The 15,606-nt window shown below is 41.7% G+C and overlaps 1 protein-coding gene across 2 annotated transcripts in view; it reads left to right on the top strand.

Moving 5' to 3' along the window:
* Positions 1 to 427: 427 nt before the first annotated feature.
* ZC2HC1A (zinc finger C2HC-type containing 1A) overlaps positions 428 to 15,606 on the top strand; it is a 37,207-nt gene continuing 22,028 nt past the window's right edge. For both annotated transcript variants that reach the window (XM_063327091.1, XM_063327092.1), the window contains exons 1-4: positions 428 to 634; positions 12,949 to 13,022; positions 13,740 to 13,856; positions 14,067 to 14,202. In XM_063327091.1, coding sequence (XP_063183161.1) covers positions 619 to 634; positions 12,949 to 13,022; positions 13,740 to 13,856; positions 14,067 to 14,202 — 343 coding nt within the window. In that variant the 5' untranslated portion in view covers positions 428 to 618. The remainder of the gene's footprint in view (positions 635 to 12,948; positions 13,023 to 13,739; positions 13,857 to 14,066; positions 14,203 to 15,606) is intronic.

A 15,606-nucleotide genomic window follows, 5' to 3' on the forward strand; every position in this document is an offset into this window, starting at 1 on the left:
GTGGAGTCTCCGTCTCTGGAGATATTCGAGACCCACCTGGACACGTTCCTGTGCAACCTGCTCTAGGTGACCCTGCTCTGGCAGGGGGGTTGGGCTAGATGATCTCCAGAGGTCCCTTCCAACCCTGACCAAGAAAAAGATCCTGATCATAGCTTAACCTCAACGTATGGACTAGATGACATGCCAGATGGTACCAGAGTTGGGCTAAGCCTGGTTTTTCCAGGAAGATGCTCAGACTTGGTCCCCTGCTCCCTTGGGAAACCGACAAGAAGGCGGGTGGCACAACCCGGGCCTGTCGGGGCGGAGGCGGGCTGGGAGCTCCCGGCGGGGACAGCCGTGCTCCGGGCCGGTGAGAGTGGGGCGGGCCGGGGCGCTGGGGCCCAGCCGGCCAGGAGGAAGGGTCGGAGCGGAGCCGGGCGGTGGCAGCAGCAGGCGGTCCCCGCTGGGGAGACCGCTCCGCCCGTCCGCCCGCCCCGGGGCTGTGGCCGTGAGGATCCGCCCGGGCTCGCCCGACCGCCCGCACCGCCCGGCCAATGGGAGCGGCGGTTGTTAGCGGGCCGGGAGGTGGCGGCGTTGCTACAGCAGCGGCGGGGCCGGAGCCGGTGGTCGGGGTGCGCCATGGAGGGGCTGGAAGGTGAGGGGCAGCGGCGGGGGGAGGGGGACGGGGACCCTCCCCTTCGCCGGGGGCAGCCGGCAGGCGCCTGGGGCGAGCCAGGCCGGGCCGGGCCGGGCCGTGTCGTGTCGCGCTTTTGTGCTGCGGCGGGGTGTGCTTGGGCGGCGGCGGGAGCTGCGGCCCGGGCGCCGCCTTCCCCGTTCTCGGAGCCCCCTGAGGCGGCGCGGCGGCCTCGTTTGGCTCCGCGGCCGGGAGTGTTGAGGGGCTGAGGTGGGGGAGCGCCGCTGAGGGGGAGCAGGGTCGGTGAACAGGGGCAGCGGGGCCCCTGCGCAGAGCCCGGCGGGCTGTGGGAGGCAGGGGCGGCGGGCAGGGACGGCCGGGCTGGGCTTTGTCTCGGGCGCTGCCGAGCCGCGGGGTTGCGGCCGTTCCTCGCCGGTCCCATCCTGCCACGGAACTCGGAGCGGGGTGAGCCTGCTCCGTGATCCGCCGCAAGCAGCGGGTGCCCTGCGGGGTAGGGGCGGGGGGAGGCGGTGTACGGTATCGAGCCGCGCGGGCGTCTTTGCCAGGCATCCTTTTTTTGCAAGCAGATAGCTAAGGGGGGCTGTTAGGATACGCCGATAATGCTGGGGAAGTGTTCAGTGCAGTGAAGAGCAGGTATGTATTTGCTGACAGAGTATTTGCAACTTTGTCCTGTGCCAGTTGGGTTGATAAAGATATCATCGCCCTCCAGAGTATCCATAGATAACAGCTTGGAATTGATGAAGTTAAGAGCTTGCTATCTGAGCATTTCGGTAGGCCTGTCCTTACTGTGTTTTGCAAGCTGTTTTAACCTTATTACTTCAAAAAATACAGACCTATTCTGAGTAACTATCACAACACAGACATTAAGTCTTCCATGCTCTGCTTCACTAGAGGTAACTAAGCACTTAAATAGGGGTGACCACAAAATAGCCTTTGTTCTTTATCCCTTCTAGCAAAATTGGAGAAGTGAAGTAATTCTTACTGAATACCTGTCTTCCATCTTTAGTGGATTTTACCATCATCAGACTCTATTCTTATGCCTAGTGACTTCATCAAGACTATAAATTTGGACAACATGATTCAGCATTAAAATCTCAAGAGGTTCTGTTTTATTTGATTTATTCTTTATGCTTAGCGACTAGCCTTTTAAATTTGAAAAGTGGTGTCCAGTGACTTATCCAATAGTGCTTTATCAGGTGCTCCAACTCTCTGGCAATCCTGTGACAATCATATGTTGCCTGTCCAGAAGGTGAAAGCTTGCTTTAATTTTGAGTCAGCTATGTGTTTGACTGCAGTTGGGACTGCATATCATCTGCAGCCCATCCATCAATTGATTTGGCTGTGAGCTAACTTAGCAAGGCCAGCTATGCCAGCTGTGCTGCATAAGCTCTAGCACCTTCATTACAGACGGTGGGAAGAAAGCAGATCTACAGATAAAAGCAGAACCCTGAAAAAACATGTCATTCTTGCAGCAGAATTTGTCCAACTTCTGACTTTGCTGGGAATGGTTTACATTTTGTTCATGTTTCAGTAGGTACTGGGAGTGGTGGGAGTAAGAACTGCTAGATCTCATGTTTACTCTGTGAACCTTTTCTTGAAAGTACTTTGAAAAGCTACAGCTTATCAAAGTGTTTTTCCATGATGTGAGGTATTCCTTCACGAGATTAAGAACAGCAAAGGCAATAAGCTATTTCTAAAACTTAGATGCCCTTTCATTGTGAACACTCATATCCCCACACTGTTACCCAGCATCCTTGAATGCTGAAGTTCTTGAAACTGAAGGATATAGTATTTTACATTTTTGTGGGTCACTTTGTGCTATGCTTTTCTTTCTTTAAACAAACTGTCTCAAAATAAAATAATTTCCTTTTTTGCTTCAAAACATTTGAAGCAAGTGCTTTTGCTTTTATTTACAGTTTTCCAGTTCAAGCATTTTCTCTAGATGCACAGTAAGTTAGGCTCGGATGAAGTTTCTGTAGAAAGGTGTCCCTAAGACAGGAAAAATGTAGGCAAAACCAGTAAAAAAAAGTATTTAATTGGTTATTAATGCTTTTTTCCAGTCATTGATCTACTGGCAACTCAGAAGAATGTTTCTAGTTGCCATTTTAGATTAAGGTTGTCTTTAGAAGCACAGTTGCACAATCATGTCCATCCGACGTCAACGTATGGGCTACTTTTGAAATCTGGCTCGGCCTGCTCCCTCTCTCTGTTGGAGCTTAGCAAAATCAATTCCCAGAGCTGATTTGTACAGCAGCTCCTGGCAGTTGTGTGCGTGTGAGGGACATGGTTATGCTGGAGGTCAGGACTTTGTCTTTTGGCAGCAGTCTATGGTGTGCTTTTATGACTGTGGAAGACCCCCTCATGCTCATGATGCTCGGCCTGGACTTTCTGCCCTCAGAAGCTGGTGCTTTGCTTTTCTGAAGCTCAGAAGTATAGATGAAAGATCTGTTCTATATCTGTTATTTAAGCATGCTATTAATAAGAAAGAACTCTACCCAGTTTATAATGATTCCTTCCATAACGCAGAGAGCTGAATGTGTATTAGGTGGCATTGGTGACATTTAAAAATCTAAATAATATTTCCAATGTTGCAGTTGCATTTTCTCACTATGTGCAAGATTAAATGTTCAGTGAAATGGCAAAGTAGGTTTCTGTATGACTTAAATGTTTCTTCTAAAATTTACTTTTGTTGCTTTAAGTCTGTAGCTTTATTATTTTATTTGTATATCAGTATTGTTATAGTACTAGATTGATACTGAAAGTCAAATTTATAACTTTCACGTTTTGTAAAAGGAATCAGTGCACGCTTGTCATTACAAGTGACAAATTTTATGTTAAATCTGAAGTTGGTAGCTCAGCGCTGTTACTTTGTAGCCCGTGTGGGGCTACAGCTGTTTGGCTGTTTCTCAATTCTCATTTAACTTACTGTTGAAAATACTGAGCACAATGTAGTGATCTCTAAGGTGACTTTAAAAGTCCTTTCCTGAGTGCTGAATTCACCATGTGCTGAATCTCAGGACCATTTTTGATGGGTTAATGTGTGCTTGTTGCTTTCACTGCTGGATGGCAAGAAAGCAAGCTGTCACATCGGCGTATTTGTTGCTCTCTGTTTTGCTTGAAGGAGATGGAGGAGGGGATCCAAGCACTGAATTCCTGACTTCATTTAAGCTGGAGCAGTCCAATGGTGGCGTTTGATCGGCTTCTCTCCAGCCTGCTGTTTTTTCTGGGAGGATGCCGGCAACAGCTGCTTGAGCCGACTAAATGCCACTTCCCACACTTGTTCACAGCCCATCCCAGCGGGTCAGGACTGCTGCTGCCTAAGGAATAATGGGCAGAGGGGCAGCTGTGCCCGAGGGCAGAAGTCCAGCTCTCTGTGGTGGGTAATGGCAGCGCTTACCCAGCCCCAGCATTCTCCTTCAGCCTGCGCTCTAGCAGCCGGGGAAGGCTGGCTGCGGTTGGGAGGGGATGGGTGGCTGCTTGCTCAGGAAATAGCCTGCAGTCTCAAACCCAGAGCTTTCCCTTGCAGATGCCAAGTAGGGACTACTGTGATTAAGCATTTAGACTCTCAGCAGTCTGGGTGTGTCTGCGAGGTCTCATAAGAATAAGGCTCACTGTATAGCATCTTCTGCTGAGAGCTGTGCTGTAACAGCATTTGTCCCTAGAACCTTCACTGGCACTGAAAATGTCAGAATCACACTGCTCCCCCAAACTAGAATGCCTGCACTGTTTGGGGTGGTTTATATTAGTAACATGACTGTTGAAGGCAAGTGCTTATGCTTGCTTTGACAGAATTTCTGAATAAGCTAATGCCAAGTCTTTTTTTTTTTTTTCCCCTAGTAATGTAGAGAATTATTTCTGTTTTGAAAACAAAAAATAGTATTAATGTGAGTCGTCTTTTCCCTTTAGTGTTCATCTTTGTCTTGCCTCACTGGCTGCATGCAGCAGCTTCCTTACTTTGGCAGCCATTTTCTTAAGCTCCATTTGAGAGAGGCTCCTGCCTTCTTAGGATACTTCAGCTTTTTTAAATTGTTTTTTTTTCAGGTATCTTATCAGTCCAACAAAAGGAAGAATTAATTTTACAGTACTATTCTTAAATCAGCACGTTGGAAACTATTAAAGATTTAAATGCAAAACTAATATTAATGCATATTGTTTTTAAGAAGTTGTTTGTCTCCGGTAGGCATTAAAACACAATGATAAGTATGACTTTGCATCGAACTGCTAGGTTTCACTAGGCATATTTGCACCTATGTTAAGTGATCTAATTTTGACATTTAATACGCTATAATTGTGGTCAATGTATTTACTTTTTTCTAAGGCACTTATGTGTTTATTTTTTGGTTAATATTTATGTTTTGGGGAAGAAATTGGAAATAAATATTATACTTAAAGAAATATTCTGAAAGCTAAGTTTAGGCCCATAGGACAGGGGAAGTGCGCTACCAGAGTGTTTCACCTTTAAAGGAAAGGAGGTAATGTGTGCAAACAGGAATTTGAGGGTTTCAGATTAGTTTCTTCAGCATTTTAAAACTAATAGATTTTATACCCTTTTCTGTAGTTTTTGTACAATTCTTACATTTTTAACTTAAATTGCAGAAACTAGATTGATCTAGTAATTGAATTAGTTGGTTGAATATAGTGGGAAGATGCATGTTCTTTACCTGCACACATGCACATGATGTGGTTATTATCAAAAGCAGTTGTTGCATTTCAGTAAAATCTAGTTCCAGTAGTATGTTAAACAGCTGACTGGAGGGGGTGAGGGGTAGGCTTACTTCTTAAAGAAATTCCAGGGAGTGAGCGAGCTAGGAATCAATATATTATAAATGAAGTTTATTATCAAAAATATTTTTAACATATTATTGTTAGCCAAGTAATATTCTGATAAGCAGATTTAGATTGGGATTGCTCTGTCCAATGACATTTGGGTAGTAGAGTAGGTAAGTCCAGAATTGCTTTGGGGCTCACCAGTGCAACGCAGTCTTGGTTTAAGACTAGTGTGAGAAGACTAGTCTTTGCTTGACTGACGGCTCACAGTCATTGTGGTGCTTGTAACCTAATACAGGAGAATAGTGAATTTATGATGACAAAGCAGAAAGGTATAACATGTATGTAGATTTTGCAGGTCACATGCTTTTTAGTGGCTTTAGTTGATCTTAAAGCTCATTAATGGCAGATGAGATAGTGTATCTGGAAGTCAGACCGATCAAATAGTGCTGCTTATTTGCCTTTGGTTTTGTTGTGTTTCCATATGCATTGCAGGGGACACTCTCATAGATTTTTCTGGATAATCATCATGACTGAATGCCTCTCTAAGTGCCTGTACATTAACACACACAATATGTGAACAAATGGGAGAAATCAGAGGCTTGCGTGCAGTTTCAGGGCTAAGATCTTGTTGGGATCATGCGTAGGTGGTAGGACAGCGCACAGGACTGCGGTGTTGCGGTGGGTGAATGCAGGCTCTTCAGGAAGAACCAGCTGGACAGCAAGGGGGGAAGTTGCCCTTTATGTGGGAGAGCAGCGGGAATGCATGGAGCTTTGCTGTGGAACCATCTGGGAGCTTATGGATCATGGTTAGCAGGCAGACCAATGTGGGAAATGTTGTTGTGAGTGCCTGCTACAAGCCACCTGATCAGGAAGAAGGTGAAGCCTCCTTCAGATAATTGGAAGGAGCCTCATATTCACAGGCCCTGGACCTCGTGAGAGACTTTAACCAGCTGCTGGAGGGACAAATCAGCAAGGCACAAGCAATCCAGGAGAATTCTGGTATGCATTGATAACAAATTCCTGGCCCAGGTGATCGAGGAGCTGGCAAGGGGAGGCACTCCTGCTGGACTTCATACCTACAAACAGTGGGATATGAAGGTCAGGGGCAGCCTTACCTGCAGTGACCATGGGATGATTGAATCTGGGATACTGAGAGGAGGGAGCTGGGCAAATAGCACGATCTCAACCCTGGACTTCTCCTGAAGTTGAGGCTTCAGGCTGGACTTTGACTTGGTTTGGGGTCTGCTTGGAGGAATCCTATGAGATATGGCCTGGGGGAAGAGTCCAGGAGAGCTGTTTCTTTTTAAGGATGTTTAGTGTAACACTGGCATGTTTTCACATTAAAAGTTGTGCTTCATATGAGGAAGAGAGAAAAGAAGAACAGACAGTTATAGAAAAGGGGAGTACACCATCAAGTGTGCTGTGTGTGTGCTGCTGTTACAACCATTCTTGACTGCGTGCAGTTGATTTCTCAGTCAGAAAAAAACCCCACTTCACAGAATCCTCCTCCAGGTTGTCACTTTGAGGCAACGGGACTCTCCTTGATATGTTATTTTCATACTTCAAGGAAGTAATACCAAACTCACCATCGTCAGAGTCATGTTCAATGCAATAACAGTAATTTTGACAAATATAATGCACTTGCATTGTCAGGCTGAAGAGCTGATATAAAAACATGCAGAGGTGCTGTGAAAGTCTTAATCAAGCTTTTCAGCTTGAAGGAATGGAAGGTATACCGCTTTTTGTTATCTTTTGGAAGCAGAAGTGACAGGTTTATACGAGATTAGACTGCATTGTCAATACAGAAGTAGGAAAGAATTCGTGAGGCTTTCCTCTAAAATTAGGGGTAGTTAGATAAAAGTAGATTGGTTTGCTATTTGTTATACAGCTGTGAATAACCTAATTGCATAAAAATTCCAAAGTACGTGAAAGGTTGAATGCTAAGAGACAGAACTTACTATGATTTCCTCTTCCTTTCTCTAACTCTTCCTGCGAACTGCTGAGCAGCATAGGCAAGAAGGGATTTGCTTGGTGGGGTGAATCATGCACGTCGTCAGTGATCAAGCAGACTTTACTGAAGTATGGCAAGTACTGCCTGTTAAGCAGCATGGTGTATTTGTCTGACTTGCATTTGCATTTCAGGATTCCTTTTGGCAAAGTAATGAAAACTTGCAAAGCTTACACCATTATTGGTATACTTTTTTTGCACTTCTATACATTCATCTTTTCATTATTTTATTTAATGCTCTAAATTGTATTTGGCTGTCCAAAGAAGTGTTCACTACCAATGTTGTTGCATTTAGGTGATTCTTGTTTATAGTATATGTCGTTCGTCTTTTCAGACTATTGTTTGTTAGTGTGTTGATTAAAAAAATATAGCCCGGTCAGTACTGATTAGTGGACATATGTTGGGAGACTGACAGTCCCCAAAGAACTAGATGCTGTGGCTTGATATAGATTCCAATTCATCAGGGGAATGCACTGCATTTTTTTCGTACCTGAAGTATATGGAAAATAAATATGGAAAAAAAATATACTTTTGGAGATGAGAGGGGAGTTATGCTAAAAGCAATAAATACAACTTTGCAGGAGAATTTGGCAAGCACTCTTCATGTAATAATTTTCAACAGTTGTAATTTCTTGCTGTTTTCAAATAGGTACCTAGTCTCAAGGCTGGAAATCATACCAAGTGTTTCTGCAAGTTTGAATTCATTGAGGCTTGATAATTCTGATTATCACAGTTGTCTGGCCCAAGTCATTTAGCACTGTCACTGCTGCAGATGAATAAAAGGGTTTGAAGGGCAGTCAGACAGATTTTACGTCATGACAACATACTGTTACTGAGACTAAGTGCAGTCTTGTTTCTTTGAAGCATTCTGCACTTGTATATCTAAGTGGAGACACATACGTGGGTATACAAAGCTCTCCAAAAGAGAAAACTGTAATAAAACTTCAATTAATAGCTGTTCAGCAATACTGAAGACTTCTGCCTCTAAGTGTGGAGTCTATTTACACAACTGCTTAATTTGTAAACAGGACAGGAAGAGCTAGCATTATGTCTGTGACTGTGTCAGAGGAAACCTGTGTGTATTGATGGATCCACACGTTGTACTAAGAAAGATAAATCTGAGAACTGGCGGCTTGCACTTTCTGCTGTCAATTCCTTGCTGTATTTGAACCTGAGAGGAGAGAAAGAAAAAAAGTTGTTCCCTCGAAATCTAGGTTTCTAGGAAGTCTAAACTCTCATATATGAGAGTATGGAAAACACTGTGCTACATCTGAGAGACTGACCGTACAGCTATGCTGTCAGACTTTGAGGTCCACTCAAGCTTTACAGCTAAACTCCCACTTCAAGATCAGAAAGTATGGGTAACTAGACTGTGACCATATTCAAAAGGAATGTGTGCAATAACTTCCATGCAGGTAGAAAAAAAAATAATTTGGAAGGTGGTTGTACTGAGCGAGAGGAACTCTGACAGGGATAGTTTAGAAACAGAATTGATGAGATTATTGTAGTGCTGCTAATAAAACTTCCAATCTGGTTGTTTAATTCAGATACCCAGTGTCTTACTAGGTTGAACTCCGTGTTTTTATTTGAGACCTGGTCTCAGGCAGACAGTAGGAGAACAGGGTGTAAAGCTGTATATCATTGTTCTGGCGTCACTTCAGCTGAAATACTCCTTTTGCTTTGGTATTCACAATACCATTTTGAACATATTTCTCTTTTCCCTAAGTGTGTTTAGATTAGATAAACAGTAATAATTATGTCTGTCCTTTTCCAAGTTAACTATATTCATTCATGTTTAATCCAAGGATGTAAACTGCTGGTGATTAGTGTTATTAAAGATAGTAAAAGGAAAAAGAAGTGTAGCTGCTGGGTCTTGGGTTTTCTGTGGTTGTATAACCAAAATGGTGGTAAACCCTGCATTGTTGCTAGACTTAAAGAAGACTGAAGAAATTGCCATGGCGCTTACAACCAATTTCTATTCTCAGACTCATTCGCCAAGCAAATCCTTCTATTTCTTGATTTGCGTGTTTCCCCACTCCCCCCCCCTTTTTTTTTTCCAACCTCTTTCCCCTGGCCTCCGCTGCATCCCAATTTAGCAACCATTTCTGTTAACTTTTGTTCAGGAAAAAAGTTCAGTCAGTCCATGACTGCAATTAGATCATAGAATCATAGAGTGGTTTAGGTTGGAAGGGACCTTAAAGATCATGTAGTTCCAACGCCCCTGCCGTGGGCAGGGACACCTCCCACTAGACCAGGCTGCTCAAAGCCCCATCCAGCCTGGCCTTGAACACTTCCAGGGATGGGGCATCCACAGCTTCTCTGGGCAACCTGTTCCAGTGCCTCACCACCCTCATAGTGAAAAATTTCTTCCTGATATCTAATCTAAATCTACCCTCTTCCGGTTTGAAGCCATTACCCCTTGTCCTATACTACATGTCCCTCTCCAGCTTTCCTGTAGGCCCCCTTTAGGTACTGGAAGGCTGCTATAAGGTCTCCCCGGAGCTTTCTCTTCTCCAGGCTGAACAATCTCAACTCTCTCAGCCTGTCTTCATAGGAGAGGTGCTCCATCACTCTGATCATCTTTGTGGCCCTCTTCTGGACTTTCCTCAACAGGTCCATATCCTTCTTGTGCTGAGAACTCCAAAACTGGATCCAGTACTCTAGGTGGGGTAGACATCATGCATGAATGCCTCAAAAAACAACAACAAAAAAACCCCCCTCTTTTTCAACTTTCACAATTTTGTTCTCATGTTTTATTTTTAAATTATCAGATGTCATGTTGATGGCATTGTTAACCCTTCTGTAAGGGAAGGCACATGGGCTCCTAGGGAGAAATGCTAAGGTTTTGTCATTTTGTTTTGATGGGTTTTTTTGTTGTATTTTTGTTTGTTTGTTTTTATTAACTTTAAAGGTGAGGAATGATTAAGAAATTGAAGGAATAAGTGTGCAAATCTAAAGGACTGTAGCTTCCCATTTTCAACAAAACTTAAGGAACTCTCATGTTTTAAAATAACTTCCTTTTGTGTTTTGGGTCAGTGGTTTGTTTTCTAGGGGAGGAGGTGTTGGCAGTAGAAATGGCTCTTGGCAAATGTGACTGAGTACCTGCCAGCAGCAAAGGAGGGTAGGAATGCTGTAAGGAAATCCAGCTCTGTAACTGTAGCTGCAGTGAGTGCTAATTGGCATTTGTTAGGCATTGGTATGTCATATGTAAATACTGCTCGATCAGGTGAACATCTATCAAGTCTACTTCTTTTAATGGTGAATTTAAACACAAGCTCGAATTCCAGAGTTCAGCGAACAAAATAAAAAGGTGGAAAATGTAGCTTTTCTTCTTTTACTAAGGCAGATATTTGAAAGAATTCTTATCTCAGTCAAAGCCTTAATCTTATACTATACACCAGATTTCAAGATCACTAATTTTGATTTATTTCATCTAATTTCTTAAAGTCACAAACAGTGTCACTTTGTATTTCCATGAAATGGCCCTCTCGCTTGTTTCTGCAAAGCTGAAGGTTTTATTGGAATAATGTGATAAAAGGAAGTTTAATTCTTTAGCAGAAGTGGGTTTGCAGTGATGTCTGTTAGCATTATTAAGAGTGCTGAGAACACTGAAGAATGAAGTAATGGAAAAAACAAACAATCTGTGCAGACCTCGCATATTTGAGTGGGACAATTGGGAAAAACCTTACAACCATTGCTGCTTACCCTTGAGGAAAATGGTAAAGGCGGGCTCCAGCCATCTAAGCTATGTATGACCAGTGTGCACGTTATTACTTGTGTTTAATGTTATGCTCCGGCTTGTGGATTTAAGAAAACAGGCCTCTGGAAAAATTTTCAGACGTGATTGTTTAAAATAGAAATTGAAAAAATACAGTTAACAGTAAACCAAAAGTTCTTAATAAATGTTGATAACATACAAGTATAATTCATGTGCAAGAATAGAAGAAAAACAAGATTTATTTGCATGTTTTCCATCTTTCCTATTTCGCCCTACCTGTGTACATCTAAACACGTGTATTTAGATGACAGAGAAGGAAGCTTGATTATGACTTCAGTTGTAAAACTCATTTACTCTCAGTACAGTCCTGCTATGTGTGACGAGGGCGTATTCATGTCTGTATGGAAACAGTATATAAATTAAAGGTATGAACATAAATGTTTTAAACTGCAGAACACTTTTCATATGATTTGTGATTCTTAAATTGAATATAGTATGTATAGAATGTAGTTTATTCATACAATTAATGCATTATACGTAGGTACATACTGATGATGCATTTTATAGAAGTAATTGAAAAAGGCAAAAATAGACCTAATAGTTACATATTGGTACTAGAAATTTTGCTCAGTTTTAATCTTTACATTTGGAAAAAGTGGTTTTCAGTGGGAACCAGGGCTGCCTGAATCTACATTTGTTTGCTGTGAAACATTTTGTTAAGTTACCTGTGCTCTTTAGGACTTGTCCTACAGTTATTTGACAGGTATCTATGTTTAGATAGAAAATTGTTTTCCACTGGGGAACTGGGAACAAAAGCTGATCAAATCATTGAATGTTGCTATGTTCATAACTTTGTTAATTTAAGCCACTAGTTTGCCTAAAATACAAGTCAATTCAAAGTGGTTTTGTTTTAACTTTGTATAAATAGAGGGAGCTGTATTGTCTGCAGTGGTCAGACTGAGAACAGAGAAAGCAACTAGTAAGTCTCAAACTCTAATCCAAACTTACTGCCTCGTTATTGATGTATATGTGGTATAAAAATATCCCTGTATCCCACTGGTACAGTACTAAATATAATAGGTGCCTGTTATTGAGAATCCCTAAGGAGTTTTGCATCTCTGCCATGACTCCATTGCATAATGTATTCTATATGAATATATTTGCTTGCATAGGCTTGGGTACTTTGATTTGTTGGTCTTTTATCTGGTTCTGTGAATCTGTTATGTGTCAGGTATACCATTTCCATTTTTGTTACTAATGCTTGAATAGCAACATCAAGTATGCTTTTGTAAACTGTCAGTGATCTGAATAAAAAATATAGTAAAAATAGCATTAAAGATTTTTTTTTTTTTTACTACAAGAGAAAGTGGAATAGTTTAACTTAGTAGAGAAAAATAAGTGATGGGATATGACTTATATTTCATACTTTAATAGGTGATTCTCTTCCAAAGACACAGAAATATCCACTAAATATCATTATTCTTGGTGTGTGTGTTTGGGCTGTCATTGTGACTTACAGTGATTCTGTCATTTATATGTTGACATACAGCCATCCTTTTAAAGGTGCAGAGTTTTGCATTGTAAATTATTAGAATTGATGGTGACATGTTACTGGGCCTGACTGCTCCCAAAAGTATGTAAGGACTTGAGTATCATCTTTTCCTTTCTGATCTGCATAGTGTCTGCCCAATTCAAAGAATGTATACTTGTACAGTAACAACTGTTATTATTGCTAAGTGTATGAGGTTAGCAATCTAGGAAGAAACTTTTATCGCAAATTTAAACAAACTTTCTTATAGAAATATTATTTTTTTTAAGGTGAGGTTACAGTGCAAACTGGAGACCTGTTGCCATGTAGGATTTGTGGAAGGACTTTCTTTCCAGCAGCACTGGTAAGTGGTATGAGCACTGTTAGCTTTTAGCTCTGATAAGTTGATATGAGAGTTAAGCGATGGTCACTATAGCTAAATAAAGTACATCTAGATGCTTGGTTTTGGTGGGTTTTTGTCCTAAATAGTTAATGTTTCCAGTTGTCTCAGTTTTGAAGCTCCTTAGAAGGAGGAGCTTAATTTTATTTCAGCATCCCGTCACTTTCTGAAAATATATACTTCTAAAAGCGTCTTCTCTAGGGTCACAGAATCATTTTTTGTCTCTGCAAACGTAAGCCCTAGTATTAGGTAGTCTCAGCTAGTAAATGTTTTGCTAGCCATCTTCAAATACTGTGTTCTCCAGTCTTAATAGAAGTTGGTCTGTCCTTAAATATGAATGTGGATTTCAGACACCTCTGATTTGTCTCGCCACTCAATGCAAATGCTGCCTACCTTCCATCAATTTTTTATTTGCAAGGAGCAAATACAGATGCCTCCTATTTTTCTTCTTCATCTCCCAAATTTTTGTGACCATGTATATGCATTTGTGAATTCCTGTAGTTCCATTTTAAAAGTAATGGCTGGCATAAATGTTTGAGTGAAAGCAGTCTGATCTTATTCATCAAGAGTCATACCTTGTTTGCTGATTGGCATCTTGAGAAAGAGGGAAATAACATGTTAATAATTAAGTTTTCAAAACATAAGTTCTGTATTCTCCTTTTGTCTTTCTTCTGCTTGTAGAAAAAGCATGGACCCATTTGCCAAAAAACTTCTGCCAAGAAAAGGAAGACATTCGATTCTAGCCGACAAAGAGCAGAAGGAACTGACATTCCCACAGTAAAACCTCTTAAGCCACGGGTATGTTATTATTTACTCTGCATATGAACATTTTAGGCAAACTAGGTATGCATTATAATAAGGCTTATTTCTGCTGGCAATTTGTGATAATTAGATCAACTAGGATCTGGAAGAAATCTAACTATAATGTTCTGTACTAAAATAAGGCATGTACTTAGCTTGAAGTAAAAGCGTCAAACGTATAAAGCTTTTTCTCATTTGGCTTCTTAGCCAGAACCACCCAAAAAGCCGTCCAACTGGAGACGAAAGCACGAGGAGTTTATAGCAACTATACGAGCAGCCAAAGGACTTAATCTTAAAGATGGTGGAAAACTCCCTCCACCACCTCCGCCATCATATGACCCTGGTATGTAAAACAAACCTTCTTTAGAGAATTTTTTTTTTTAGCTTAATTTGTAAAAATTTCAATTGGAAAGGAATTTGTTGAAATAGAATATTCACAAGTTCTTGAAGACACCTATCTGATCATCCCTATGCAAATGCTGGTTTGTGACTGTGGGTCTGGCTGGCTAGCATCCTCTGTAGCTTTCGAAGCCCGTGACTCTGTTTTTAATGCATTGAAAGGTCGTTGTGGCCAAGTTGCAAGCTGCAACAATAGGCTGGACAAACTGCTTCAACACCTTGTTTCTGTCCAATTAGCTGCTGATGCTGGACACTCACAACCTATTTACATTGTAGGAATGCACATCAACTATGTTCTTCACATGTAGTCTCTCCCATTTGTTGCTGAATTCTCTTTTAGTTTCATGTATGCAGTGTATGCTGTAGTGTGCATGTGATCCTTCCTCATTTGATACTTGTGTTTTGGGTATGTGAGATGTGTGGGGTTTGTATTAACAGGGGAGTGATGGTACTTGGGTGCCTTCAGAACTGAGGCTGGGCAAAGTGTTGAAGCAGTTTGATGCGAGTGAGCAGAAAATATGCTTTTCGGTAACTTCTGTGATGTGATAACAGGTTGGAGAATATATTTTTCATCTTGTCCTAAAAGCTAAACCATTTGATCCACCTCAATGGCTACTTCCAGAAAGATTGCGAAAAACAGAAAAAAATCATCTGTTTGCTTCTGCCTGTCTGTGGTCGAGTGAGGATGTGAGCGTTCCCTACCTTGTTTCTGTGCAGGAAACATGTTAGTCCTGAAAGAATTGAATTCTTGTAAGAAGTGAAGTCGTTTCATTCAGCATTCAGTACACACTGTCTTGAAATGCCATGTGCATTTTAAAGTAAAGTAAACTCCGTAGCTAACACTGTGGATAAGAAACATAAACTCTATTAGGGAAAGGGTCGTTAATAATCTAGTTGTATAGATTCTGAATTATGAGCAGAAGAGCCCAGAACTAAATCTAGCTTGGAAAAGCTACTAAAATGGTGCTCCTGTGGTTCCAGAGACCACAAATGAATTTCAAGCGAAGGAGGTAGCTATTCAGCCCACTAGGAAGCAGATAGGAGATAAAAGGAAAAGAAAGCTATTACACCTCTGTTTCTCTTCCATCTGTTTTTTACTTTTTCCATGCTGAATTGTACTGTCTGTAGTCTCCTGGCTTCATCCTTCTGCACTGTGTATGACTTAGGAGGAGGGAACCAGGAATGAAGAGAAGATGCACAAATTGATCAGTGGATTCTCTTCCCACAAATAGAGCAGAACAAAAATAAAGCAGGGGCAACTACTGTTGCTCCTTGTCCACTTTACATGTAGGAGAGGGCGAGAATTATTCGTGGTATCATGGAGTATATCCATCTTATGCTACTCGGC

The sequence above is a fragment of the Chroicocephalus ridibundus genome, chromosome 2 (genome assembly GCF_963924245.1).
Source record: "Chroicocephalus ridibundus chromosome 2, bChrRid1.1, whole genome shotgun sequence".
In the NCBI taxonomy this organism is placed as follows: domain Eukaryota; kingdom Metazoa; phylum Chordata; class Aves; order Charadriiformes; family Laridae; genus Chroicocephalus; species Chroicocephalus ridibundus.